The 12,983-nt window shown below is 32.0% G+C and overlaps 2 protein-coding genes across 3 annotated transcripts; both read left to right on the top strand.

Annotated features, from left to right (window-relative positions):
* The first annotated feature begins 2,021 nt into the window (after positions 1-2,021).
* hcst (hematopoietic cell signal transducer) lies at positions 2,022-4,762 on the top strand. The gene is made up of 5 exons (XM_051131051.1): positions 2,022-2,128; positions 2,520-2,595; positions 2,907-2,927; positions 4,158-4,289; positions 4,391-4,762. Exons 2-5 carry the CDS (start codon positions 2,520-2,522, stop codon positions 4,432-4,434), a joined length of 273 nt encoding a protein of 90 aa, XP_050987008.1. The 5' UTR covers positions 2,022-2,128; the 3' UTR covers positions 4,435-4,762.
* A 1,249-nt stretch (positions 4,763-6,011) lies between these two features.
* Positions 6,012-9,948, top strand: tyrobp (transmembrane immune signaling adaptor TYROBP). 2 transcript variants are annotated; one of them, XM_051131050.1, is made up of 5 exons: positions 6,012-7,893; positions 8,975-8,995; positions 9,091-9,249; positions 9,331-9,404; positions 9,557-9,948. In XM_051131050.1, the coding sequence occupies exons 1-5, from the start codon at positions 7,848-7,850 to the stop codon at positions 9,611-9,613; spliced, it is 357 nt and encodes a 118-aa protein (XP_050987007.1). In that variant the 5' UTR covers positions 6,012-7,847; the 3' UTR covers positions 9,614-9,948. The 2 variants fall into 2 exon arrangements, with proteins under 2 accessions (XP_050987007.1, XP_050987004.1); XM_051131047.1 differs by having other exon boundaries at positions 8,972-8,995.
* The last annotated feature ends 3,035 nt before the right edge of the window (positions 9,949-12,983 follow it).

The raw sequence follows: 12,983 nt of genomic DNA, 5'->3' as shown, positions 1-12,983 counted from the left end.
GTAAAAAACAATTTGTTGAGTCAGCTTAAAATAATTTGTAACCTGGCTGCCTTAAAATTTTAAGTTTAGTCAACTCAAAAAAAAAGTTTATTCAACTTGAAATGTTCAATTATGCTAAGTGACAACTTAGATTTTTGAGTTGAATCAGCTTTAAAGGCAGCTGAGTTACTTATCCATCTGTTAAGTTTAGCAAACACAAATATCTAAGTTGTTGCTTAGTACAACTTAACATTTCAAGTTGACTGAACTTATTTTAGTTGATTGAACTTAAAATTTTAAGGCAGCAGGGTAACAAATTATTTTAAGCTGACTCAACAAATTGCATTTTTTATTTTTTACAGTGTAACAAACCTTACATCAACGGAAAGATTATTTATTCAACTTTCAGTTCAATTTTGAAAAATGTACACTTATGACTGGTTTTGTGGTCCAGGGTCACATATGTGTCATTTAATACATTTGGGTTATTTAGGAAATTTAATTTTGGTCTTGGTGTTTGACTTCACAACTGGTTTGAAGATTCAGCCTTTAGTTTAAGATTATTCTGATTGTGAGTTTTTGTACTTAATGTTCTGCCCCGAGTTGCTGATGTATTAAAGTAAAAGAAAAATGTTTTTCCATTTAAAAAAAAAAAAAAAAAAAAGGAAAAATCATTCTTCTCAAAATAAGCTAATACTTAAAGCCACTACAGGTCATTTTCACTGCTATTTCAATAAAATATAAAACACTGGGAATATCAGTAAAGGCAAATATACGTTTACCATATTCTTCAACGTGTAAGAAAGCCTATGTGCAAGACTTTCGGTTCATTAGCCGCTATAGAGTGTTTTCATGACGCGTGAAAATGAAGATGATCAATTATTGTCGTGTGTAGTAATCACTGTACTAATCGGTTGGACGGGGACAAACATTTGGAGTACTATACACTGCCAAAATATATAACAAATCAAGGAGAAGACTGCAAAAACTGAGGAACAAAAGGTGTTTGTGTTTGGCCAAACTGAATCAGGATGTCCAGGGCAAGAATCTTGACAACATTCGCGTTTGTTCTTATTTCCGGTCAGGTAGGTGAGATATTAGGCAAATATATTGATTAATACCACTTGTACGTGTCTTTACCACCTGTTAACTTTAGTTTGACGAAATATTGCACCCTTTCCTGCTTACTAGGTCCTTCTCTGTATGATTGAGCAGTTTCCATGTTTTTTTCTGTGGTTTAGACCGCAAATTAGCAGAACAACGTATTCAGTAGTACATTAAGTGTGCAGTCTATGCTGTTGTTTACATCCGAGTATCACGAATATGGCTGTGAATCCGGGAAAATCCAAGGAAAATAACGAGAAAAATAACAACATGCAGTAAACGGTAAAACTGTTTGCGCTACAAACCAGTGTGTTCAGAATTAAGATGATACATTAATATGGTAAGACACACCAATTTGCAATATCAGCAAAACCAGCTGTAAAAATAACTGAGCTTGGATACTGGAAGCCACACTCATAAGATTTACGAATGGCCGCGCCCACTCTCATCGGAAAAATAAGGTGGATATGAAAAATAGATTAAAAAAAAAAAAAGTGCATTTCTGTATCAGAGATGTTAGATGTAAGAAATCATGTCTGTTTAAAGCATTTAAAAGCATTTGTCACTAAGTTTAATCGGCTTGGTTTCTTTTCCTTTTTTTCTTGTAAGGAGAAGTTTACAAAACTGTGAGCTGTGAGCTAGCTGATATTTTCGGTGCTTTCAGTTCTTTGTAACTTGGGTGTATGCTAAATAATCAAGTTTGAATTCAGAATCACGTAATCATTTTACACTGTTTTGGTGATTCTTTGGAATTAATACTGTGTTGGTGAAGCGGAACTTAATGTGATAGTTTTTCATAAATAAAAATATAATATTAAGTTCATATTTCTCATTGAGAACATAGATATTATTCAGAATAAAATATACTGAGGTCTTTGTCTAACACATAAAGGTCCCATAAATATTCTGGGTAGGCGCTTATAGCGAACCGACTCAAATGACTCATAAAGGAAAACCTAACAACTAAGTGGGCGGAAGCAGGTTAACCGATGAACAACATCAGCATCATCAGAGTTGAAATGAATCGCTGCACAGCACTTCATTGGTAAGCAGAACTCTCTTCGTTGTTTTAAAATGTTTAAATAGTGTCACGTTTTAAATTCTAAAATGTGAGTACAAACAATATAATGCAATTTTTGTTTAAAGCATCCTCGTGTGGTCGTCTCATTCAGCACGTTGTAGACTTCTTGTAATTGTTAAGAATGTCCATAAGACTTATTGTCATATTTTATGTGAAATACAGTCGGTGAAATATCTCACTGCTGTGACTTCATTTCAGTTTATGTACAGTTTTAAATTGGATAAATCGTTTTTAATTTTAGTAGTAACTAAAGTAAATAACCTACCGATGTTTTAACTGAACACTATACGTGCTATTTTCTGTAATATATTGACATGTTTTATATATTAAACACAGCTACGTCTTTTGTTGTTAGATGAAAGATCACACAAGCGTCGAACAGGAAATGACAAAGAAAAGCCTTCTTGCGTTTTTTTTCCTCTGTCTGTTGGGTAGGTGAGATAATCGTTTTTTTTTTCCATCTCTCTTCCTTTCCTCGCCCCGCTTGTCTGAGACCACCGTGCATTGCATACTCTGCAGCAATATCCTGTTAGATAAATTGACTGTTCTGAGGGAGCACATTAACAGTTTTTCCCCTCATAGAAGTGTTACCACATATTGCTTTGTGTTGGTGGTTTCATTAAACGAGTAAGGTGTTATTTTGCTGCGTTTTGCAATGTAGCACATTGTAAACACTGTCCTATCTATATTACACGTGTTTCTTTTCTCTTAACCCTTCTTCTTTTTTTCTTTGTGTGTCAAGCTTTGGTCAGTGCTGTTGAAGGTAAAAAACATTTTTGGTCAGCAGACTTATTATTTGTTCAGTCATTTCAGTCAAATCAGTCATATACACTACCAGTCAACTTTTTTTTAAAGAAGTCTCTTCTGCTCACCAAGCCTGCATTTATTTGATGCAAAGTACAGCAAAAACAGTAATATTGTGAAATATTTGTACAATTTAAAATAACTTTTTTTTGTGACTATATTTTAAAATGTAATTTATTTCTGTGATTTCAAAGCTGATTTTTTACATCATATTTATTAGAAATCATAATAAGGAAATATATTAGAAATCATTCTAATATTCTGATTTGCTGCCCAGAAAATACTTATTTTTATTATTATGTTGAAAACAACTGAGTAGATTTTTTCAGGTTTCTTTGATGAATAGATCATTTTAAAACTTGTAGCACCAAACTTGTAGTCATGTTTAGTGTATTTGTATTATTCTTGTTTTTTTCTAACTGTAATTTATAAAATCCCTGCTAGGGACGTGTTGCAAATTAACTTTAGCTACAAGCGCTGTGATATTTGCATGGGATGGCTGTTATTTCAGTTTCATAAAACATTAAGTAAAGTTCAGAAGAACAGCATTTATCTGAAATAAAAATCTTTTGTGACATTATAAATGTCTTTATCATCTCTTCTGATCAATTTAAAGCATCCTTGCTAAATGAAAGTATTAATTTTTATAATTTAACTTAAAAAAAAACATTATACTGACTCCAAGCTTGTCAATGCTATAGTGTATAATGTTACAAAAGCTTTTTATTTCAGATTTATGTTAATCTTAGAATCTTTCTTGTCATTAAAGAATCCTGAAAAAAATGTACTCAACTGTTTTAAATATTTATAATAATAATAAATGTTTTTTGAGCAGCAAATCACAATAATAGAATTATTTCTGAAGGTTCATGTGACTGGAGTAATGATGCTAAAAATTCAGCTTTGAAATCACAGGACTAAATTATATTTTAAAATATATTCAAATAGAAAACAGTTATTTGAAATATTACAAATATTTCGAAGTTTTACTGTTCTTGTATTTTGGATCAAATAAATGCAGGCTTGGTGAGCAGAAGAGAAGTCTTTAAAAACATTAAAAATCTTACTGTTCAAAAACTTTTGACTGGTAGTGTAAATTCCTTACCTGTTTACATTTCTATACATAAATGTATTAAATTGGGTTTACGGTACTTCGCATGCCTCAACCACATATTACTCTTTCTCACAGACAAAGGCTCATGTTATGGAGCCGGTTCAGGCACTATAGCAGGTATTATATTCGCTGATGTTGCAGTGACGGTCCTCATTGTTACTACCACCTACTGGTACGCCAGCAAGCGCAGACAAAAGAAAGAAAATGGTGAGAAATCACACAGACACACAAAGTTTCATAGCATTCCTGAAAAAGTCATATCAGTGCACAGAAGACATTGAAACATGCATGTTCATGTGTTTTTTTAGCTGACGAAGTCTACATGAATGTCAGAGCAAACTGCAAAACATGAAGATCCTAGGAAGATTGACATGAACAATGGAAGATTTACTGACATAACCATCATATGACATTTTTTTATATTTTCAATTTGTAGTTGCTTTGTAAATAAAATAAAATTACTTTATCTCAGTAACACTTTAGAATACCGTCATTAATGAATAACTATTCAGAAACAACTGACTAACTACCATTGACTAACAAGAAACTTAGTGAGAATCAGTAAGTAACAGTGCTCAGTTAAAAGTGGTAGTTAACTATTAGCTACTATATAGAACTACTATATACACTCTTAAAACGTACAGTGCTTCACAATGCCATAAAAGATTTTTTTTTTTTTTGTATAAGTGGTTCCATAAAGAACCTTTAACATCTGAAGAACCTTTCTGTTTCACAAAGGTTCTTTGTGGTGAAAGAAGGTTCTTCACATTATAAAAAGGTAAGAAAGAGATGGATCTTTAAAGAACCTTTGACTGATTGGTTCTTCTGTGGCATCTTCTAAAAGTACCTTTATCTTTACAGGTTCATAATTAATGTGAATGATGTAAAATGTATAATTAATTATAGTAATAAATCAAGTACTAAATCTGTCTGTAGGAATTACTAATTATATGTATCAGTATTCTAAAGTGAACAACCTGATAACTCTCTAGTCATGACTGAAATTGTTGTAAACTTTTTAGGTATATTAGGAATTAATTACACATTTTGTATTATTCACATAAATTATGAACCTGTATATAGTAGTTCTTAGTAGTTCTCCAGGAGATATAAAAAATACTGATAACTAATAGCGAACTACCATGCACTTTCGTGTTATTACTTACTGATTCATTAATCAGTTTCTTGTTAGTTTAAAGTAGTTACAAGAATGTTAATAGTGCATTAGTCATTTGTTCCTGTGTAGTTATTTATGAATGACGAAACAGTATTCTAAAGCGTTACCTTTATCTCATACAAAATCACTCTGAAAACGTTAAAATAATTTAATTATTGCTTAAATTATACAAATAATGTAACTCTGTCTAGCACATGAGCAACAGCAATAAATGCACTGAAAGAAAAACACTGACACCTAGTGGATAACCTTTCAATACCAAACAGGATTCAAGGGTCATGGGCCAAGTAAATGTTGCATTATATACAACTATACTGTATAACTATATATACTATACTATGCTATATTAAAATGATTCAAACATTTTATATTTTAATGTACTGTAAATTGTAAATTGCATTCTTTTTAATAATTAAATGTAAATATATATTTTTAAGCAGATTCGCTAATATGTTTTTTTTACATTTTAATGCAAAAAATAAATTAAAAAATGCTAAAAAGATAAATTAAAAATAAAGTTTCTATGTCTCTTTTTTTAATTCCCCAAAGTATAGCCAAATAGCCTTAGTTTGGGTATCTTTGACCTAGAAATCCTCCTTTCCTGCTTTTTATTTTTTATTTTTTTAAAGTGTGCAATTATGCTTTATGATTCTACAGGTGTTAATATATGAACCAGGACTGTATAATAGACAGGCAAAGACACCCTCTTAGTTTGTTTGCAACAGGTTTATTATTAGAAAATTAGTAAAATTAGAAATTAGTTATAATCTAAGTCTATGGCTTTATAGATTAATAAACAAAAAGTGGGAGTTCTTATATTCTGTTGCACGTTTCTATGCATATAATGTAAAACTTAATAAATCTCAGATCTTCATCAAAAGTGGATTTGTGAATTTATTGGATGTACAATATATATTACAATATATATTGTGACCTTGAAACCACAAAACCAGTCATAAGTAACAATTAAGGGTACACAACATAAGGGTATATTTGTGGGTGAATTTTTTTCTTTTATGGCAAAAATCATTGAGATATTTAGTAAAGATCATGTTCCATGAAGATATTTAGTAAATTTCCTAGCGTAAATATATCAAAACATAATTTTTGATTGTTAATATGCATTGCTAAGAACTTTACTTGCACAACTTTAAAAGTGATTTTCTTAATATTTTGATTTTTTGCACCCTCAGATTCCAGATGTTCAAATAGTTATCCTGTCCTATTTATTCAGCTTTCAGATGATGTACAAATCTCAATTTCAAAACAATTTACCCTTATGACTGGTTTTGTGGTCCAGGGTCACATATATGCAGTTTAACATTTGCTTTGTGCTTTCTTTTATCTGAGGATCTTGATCTTTTCCATTCACGTCTGCTCTGAGCTGATAACTGAACACAAGCAGAGGCCTTTAGTTAACCCACAAAATATCAGCAAAGATGTGTCTTTTGTCTTGGCCTTATATGTGTACTTTTACATTAGCGTGTTATTTTCTGCATATTGTTATAAATATGAAAAGTAACAAATGACTCTCATCTGGAATGTCCCAGAAATTCCCATATCCAAAACAAGCACAAGACGGTGACTCTTCCCCCAGAAAAAAAAACAGGAAGAAAAAATTGTCTTTACAAGATTTCTTCATTTATTTGCACTTGGGCTATTTAGTAATGATGGATATTATTTTGGAATTACTTTAACAAAATGTTGGCTGTTTGCTTACAAAAATGTGGATTCAATATGTATGAATACCATACCCCCAGTGTCCATTGATATGTATTTAAAATCATCACAAATACTTTTTTGGAATTTTTCAAGTGATGTAACTATGAAGGACAATAATCTTTAAAAAGCTCCTGTGCTTTTTATGGTATTGTAAGGCAAAGGTCATTTATCTGTCAGACTGAGCTTTAAGAAACAGCACCTCATCAGTTTGCTTGTCTACTAAACAAGGAAGATTTTCAGGTGAAACTGAACTATACACCATATTACTCATGTAGACCAACATCCTTTTTTAAATAAATTGGTATTGTAAGCAGAACAGGATATAAGTTTCGCTTTCTACCTGTTTGGGGTTATCAGATGCTGGCTTTAGTAGTCACATCCTGTGCTGTGAAGCTTTTAACCACATTAACAACCAGGTCCCTATCACTAGCCTCTTGCTCGCATATCTAACTTACTGTGAACTGAAACTACAAGTACAAAGAAGGACATTTGAAAACGCCTATATTTTCGGTTGCATCTTGCAAATGACCTGTACACTCAGATTTGTTTTCAATTTAATTTTGTGCTTTAAACCTAGAAGTATTTTAATACAGACAGGGTAAAATGTAAACAAAGTAAATACTAAACTAGGTTAAGTGTGTGAGTGTGAGGCACGTGTAGCTCCTCCCCAGTGTCCTTTGGTTCTATTTTGATGGATGTTGATAAGTCATCAGCACATACTCGGTGATTTTTCGGACACAGACAATTTCCATATCATTCAGTCGCATATTCAAGAAGTTTTAGTTGCTCACGGGCAGTAAAGGCTTCTCTTTTATAGAGACCTCAAGTCACGACTGAGCAATTCTCCCCCAAAACCTGCACTCATTATGAAAAGAACAGTATACCTAATGGCCCCCATGAATGGACTACTCGGTGAGTACATTTTACTTATAAGATTTTAAGTTTCAGTTGACTTTTTTGTTCTCCACAAATCCGCAGCATTAAAATTATGAGTTTGCTTTAGTGTCAGTAATACTTTGGTAAATACTTTTGGCATCATTTTCGCTACAAAAATCAACAAGATGATAGATAGTAATGCAACATGAGTCAGTACACACCACTGTATTGTTGGGAAGGTTACTTAGGTTACACATAACAAGTTACCCTATTTAAAATGTAATAAGTAGTTTATTTAGGCAATTTCAATTACTTTATTAAAGTAATGTAACTGATTAAATTTGATTACTTTTAATACTTTTTTAAATTTCTGAAAGACCTTTAAACGGCAGAAGGCATCATGCACATCAGAAACAAGCGAAGCAACAAATTAATTTTAACATATCCTAGCTTTTTACAGAAAATATTCAGATGTAACCTCCTTTGTAATCGTTAACATTTTCATAAGTAACTGTAATAATGTGAAATATGATTTTATGTAAAAAAAAAATATTTATACATAATATAAATTATATAAACATTATAAAAATTCATATACTTGTAAATATTTCTTAAATAAATACATGAATGTGTTTGTATTTATATATATACCTAATAATTATACACGGCACACACACATATATTACACTGTAAAAAATAATTTGTTGAGTCAACTTAAAATAATTTGTAACCTGGCTGCCTTAAAATTTTAAGTTCAGTCAACTCAAAAAAGTTTATTCAATTTGAAATGTTAAATTATACTAAGTGACAACTTAGATATTTGAGTTGAATCAACTTAAAATTTTAAGGCCCATCTGTTAAGTTTAGCAAACACAAATATCTAAGTTATTACTTAGTACAACTTAACATTTCAAGTTGAATAAACTTATTTTAGTTGACTGAACTAAAAATGTTAAGGCAGCAGTGTAACAAATTATTTTAAGCTGACTCAACAAATTGTGTTTTTTTTTTAACTTTTATTTTGTATTACGATTAATCCTGATTAATCGTTTGACATCCCTAACAATTTTCTCTTTTTTCTCTTCCCATTTTCTCTTCTCCATTTTTTTATCAGCAGGCTTCGTTGAGGGGAGTCAAGGTAATACTTTCTCCATACATATCTGAAATTAATTTTTTTATTCTTGTTTTGTCATATTACGGAGTGAATGTGCTGATGTATTTTCTGTTTCTCAGATTGCAGTTCATGCTACCAGTTGGACATTGGAGTGGCTATTGGGATCATCACTTGTGACATCATCCTCACGCTCCTCATCGCACTCTCGGTCTACTGTTTCGTTTCACATCAGAAGAGAAGAAGCAGTTTACATACACATGCCAGATGCTGTGGCTCAAGTAAGTCTGTTTGTAAAAAGAATCAGTATGGAATTACACATGCTCCAGTCAAAATTACATAACATTTTTCTGGTGTTTAAGGTAAAGCTCAAAACTTAAAAACTCACCAGCCGTCAGTGAGGCCAAAGACGATTGAAATGGAATCACCTTATCAGGTAAAACAAGCAATATAAACTGTATTTAATGTACCACAAAACTTAAAATGAAGTAGTATTTATAATAAATGCAACATAATTGTGAGTTACTTTTGGTTAAATCTCTCATATTATCTAAATGTTGTTTTTCCCCTTTCATAATGATTTGACAGGAACTTTATGGAGTCCAATCAGATATATACAGTGATCTTCAGCAGTATCAGAAATGAGGCGACCGTGTTAATGCTTGTGTGCAAACTTAAGGATATCTGGAAGTTGCATACATTTTTAAACTGTCACAAATGTGTACTTGCATAAATAAGCTACAATAATTGATTTATACAAAAAACTTTGAATCCATGTGATCGGTCATGTGGCATATATACAAACCATGAATCTAAATTTTTTTCATAGTTTGGGGAAAGGAAATGATCTTCAAGAATTTGTTTTTAATAGCACTGTAAAAGTTGTTTTCACTTGTCATTTTTTATTTATTCAGAACCTTTGTAATGAAACTAGATCTGAATATAATTCCCCTGCTCTTTATGTAGAAATAAATGTTTTATTTTGATTGTGTGGTTTTTGATTATTTTGTTGTCTGCTTAGAAAGAAAGGTGGATGAAGCCACACTCAAACATGCACTTTTCTGTTGTTGTTTTTCTTCAAGTGGCTAAGGAAGTGGATGCACTGCAGCAGACCTGTTTAGAAATCGCATGACCGCAGTGAATCAGTTAGATCTGACAGAAAGACTTCCTGAATTTTAAGTCCTGACTTTTAAATCCTGAATCCTATGCTTTCTGCATTCTTATGTCATTTTACACTATTGCTGATGTATTGCTCTGCATATGCAGGCCTAAGTCAAGTGTGATAAAACAAAAGAAAATCAAGGAAATGAAACCGAAGGGTGCTTGAATTTTGGCTTGGTAGAGAGCAATTTAATTTAGCTCTATAGTTTAAGTGTGACCACTTCCAACATCCACAAGAGTGCACTATTTTCTCAGTGTGCTGTCTGCCTCATATCTATCATTCATGTCTTATTTTGAGGCTCCTATCAGTGCAGCTTACAGTAATTTTGTATGATTGATCTACAACAGATTCCATGTTTTGTTTGTCTTTGCACACGATGGATGTTTTAGTAAGAATAATACCTATTTATTTCCACTGAGTCACTCATGCTGAACTAACACCCAAAGCTGTTGAAATTTAAGTGAATGTTTAAGACAGCCGCCGTCAGACTGTTTATTAAACATTGTTTTGTGAAAATTATGGTATGTCATGCTCTGACATAATTAGTCTCGCGCAGACGTTCAGACTGACTGCAGAACGTTGTGGCTATGACATAATAAGCCAAATTACACAGAGCCCGAACTGTGAAGACAGCTTTGTGTTTATTTTCAAGCAGCCTAACAATTATTAAAACTAGATAAGAAATGGTTGTCAGCATCCTGTAGGCTGACAGCGTTGGTATTATATAACAGTTGGAGATATTACAAACTGTTGCTTCCACATGACAGTACTGAAGTGAAATTTGAAAACTGATGGTAAACGATTAGCCTACACTAATTCCCACTATACGGTTTCTTTCGTCAATATCAACGAATTTCGGAACGTAAGAACGCACGAAGACGCGTCATTGTTTACGTAAATGCGTGGTCTGTTTCGGGCCTAATGGTAATTTTTTTTTTTTAACATCTTAACTCAACTGTAGGCTATGCGTGTCAAGTCATTTAGCAGATTTTGTCTTCCACATGGCTGTATTCTTTCCCAGTTCCGTCGAATTTTGAAAAAGGCAAAATACAAACTAAACTTTAAATTTAGGATGGTTTTTACAATTACAGTTTGAAATCTGTGGCATGGTTCAGTGCATATTTCATGATTCTGTCTAAATGCTTGCTAGGCTATTTGTTTGAGGGACACATGGACAAACAAAGAGAGCGTTCAGATGAAACTAGGTTAGGCTAATCTTTTAATAATCTTACATCAGGTTTTTTTTAATAGGATTTCAAACACTTTCTTTTGCTTCCTGTGCACTATTTATCCAAAGCCTGGCATGCTTGAACTCCTCAGAAAGAAACAGCAGGAACGTATTCAGAGAAAGAAACCAATTATTTTCTGAATTTGGACTGGTTTGTTTGCTTAAGTTATTTTTTCACCCCCTCAGTGTAAGAGGAAATCTACATGAGTGTTTATGTGCTGTTTTAAGATTGTAATATGTATCCCTGCTTTTTTTCATGGTTTCTTACTGTTTGAAATAGTTTATGCTCTTGGTATGTGCTGGGCAAATACAGGAGGAACTAGAGGAGTGAGGCATCCTGACCTTGGCAGCCGGTTATCAGCTTCAGGCTTATCTATCTTGATAATTTGTCAGACTATCAAAATACATTCCTTAGCTGAACACCACAAGCACGACTAATGGAGTTTCAGTTTCATAGGGTCATCTTCAGTGCATTTCTTTTTTAGTTCTGCATTCTCTTTCTGTTTGTTGATGCATCAGTGAAACTGCAAGGTTCAGAAGCAGAGAATGTGGCTTAGGATAGCAGTATATGTGGTCTTAGAGTAAAGTAGACTTACTCTAAATGCTTGTTCTGGTCAGGTATGCATTAACGTGGATGTTGGAATTATAATCCTTGATTTGAAATTGTCCATGAATGGAAGAGTTATTCATATAACAAAGCAAAACAGGGATACTTGTAAGTCACACCTGTAAATCTACAGTAAACAGGGTTAAATTTTTAAGTTTTAACAATTGTTTTCTATATACAGATTAATTTTAAATACTAAACACTCATTTTAAATACTATGTTAACCCTAAACCACAAGCTAATTTTTTTTCATTTTTAGATTTAAATGTACACTACCGGTTAAAAGCTTTTGAACGGTAAGATTTGTAATGTTTTTAAAGATCTCAAACTGCTACCCAAGCCTGCATTTATTTGATCCAAAGTACAGCAAAAACAGTAAATAAACCGTAAATTAAATAACCATTTTCTATATTTATATTAAAATTTAGTTTATTCCTGTGATCAAAGCAAAATTTTCAGGATCATTACTCCAGTTTTCAGTGTCACATGATCCTTCAAAAATCATTGTAATATGCTGATTTGCTGTTCAAGAAATATTTATTAAAACAGTTGAGTTTTTTTTTTCTCAATTACCTTATGAATAGAAAGATCCAAAGATCTACTCAGCTGTTTAGAACATACACTACCGTTCAAAAGTTTGGGGTCAGTAAGACTTGTAATAGTCTTTAAAGTAGTCTCTTATGCTCATCAAGGCTGCATTTATTTGATTAAAAATATAGAAAAAAAACAGTAATATTGCAAAATGTTTTTACAATATAAAATAATGTTTCTTATTTTAACATACTTTAAAATAGAATTTATTCCTGTGATGAAAAGCTGAATTTTTATCAGCTGTTACTCCAGTCTTAAGTGTCACATGATCCTTCAGAAATCATTCTAATATGCGGATTTATTATTAGAATGATCAATGTTGGATAATATCAACAGTTGTGCTGCCAAATATTTTTTGGAACCTGTGATTTTTTTTTTTTTCAGGATTCTTTCATGAATAAGTTTAAAAAGTACAGTGTTTATTCAA

The sequence above is a fragment of the Labeo rohita genome, chromosome 16 (assembly GCF_022985175.1).
Source record: "Labeo rohita strain BAU-BD-2019 chromosome 16, IGBB_LRoh.1.0, whole genome shotgun sequence".
Lineage (NCBI taxonomy): Eukaryota > Metazoa > Chordata > Actinopteri > Cypriniformes > Cyprinidae > Labeo > Labeo rohita.
The sequence above is the reverse complement of the archived record's forward strand: the minus strand, read 5'-3'. Positions and strand labels throughout refer to the sequence as shown.

Coding starts and splice junctions, on each gene's coding strand:
- tyrobp (XM_051131047.1), top strand. CDS start 7,848: ATGAAAAGAACAGTATACCTAATGGCCCCCATGAATGGACTACTCG. Junction 8,996..9,090: donor CTTCGTTGAGGGGAGTCAAG/GTAATACTTTCT, acceptor TCTGTTTCTCAG/ATTGCAGTTCATGCTACCAG. Junction 9,405..9,556: donor AAATGGAATCACCTTATCAG/GTAAAACAAGCA, acceptor ATGATTTGACAG/GAACTTTATGGAGTCCAATC.
- hcst (XM_051131051.1), top strand. CDS start 2,520: ATGAAAGATCACACAAGCGTCGAACAGGAAATGACAAAGAAAAGCCTT. Junction 2,596..2,906: donor TTTTTTCCTCTGTCTGTTGG/GTAGGTGAGATA, acceptor TTGTGTGTCAAG/CTTTGGTCAGTGCTGTTGAA. Junction 4,290..4,390: donor CAGACAAAAGAAAGAAAATG/GTGAGAAATCAC, acceptor GTGTTTTTTTAG/CTGACGAAGTCTACATGAAT.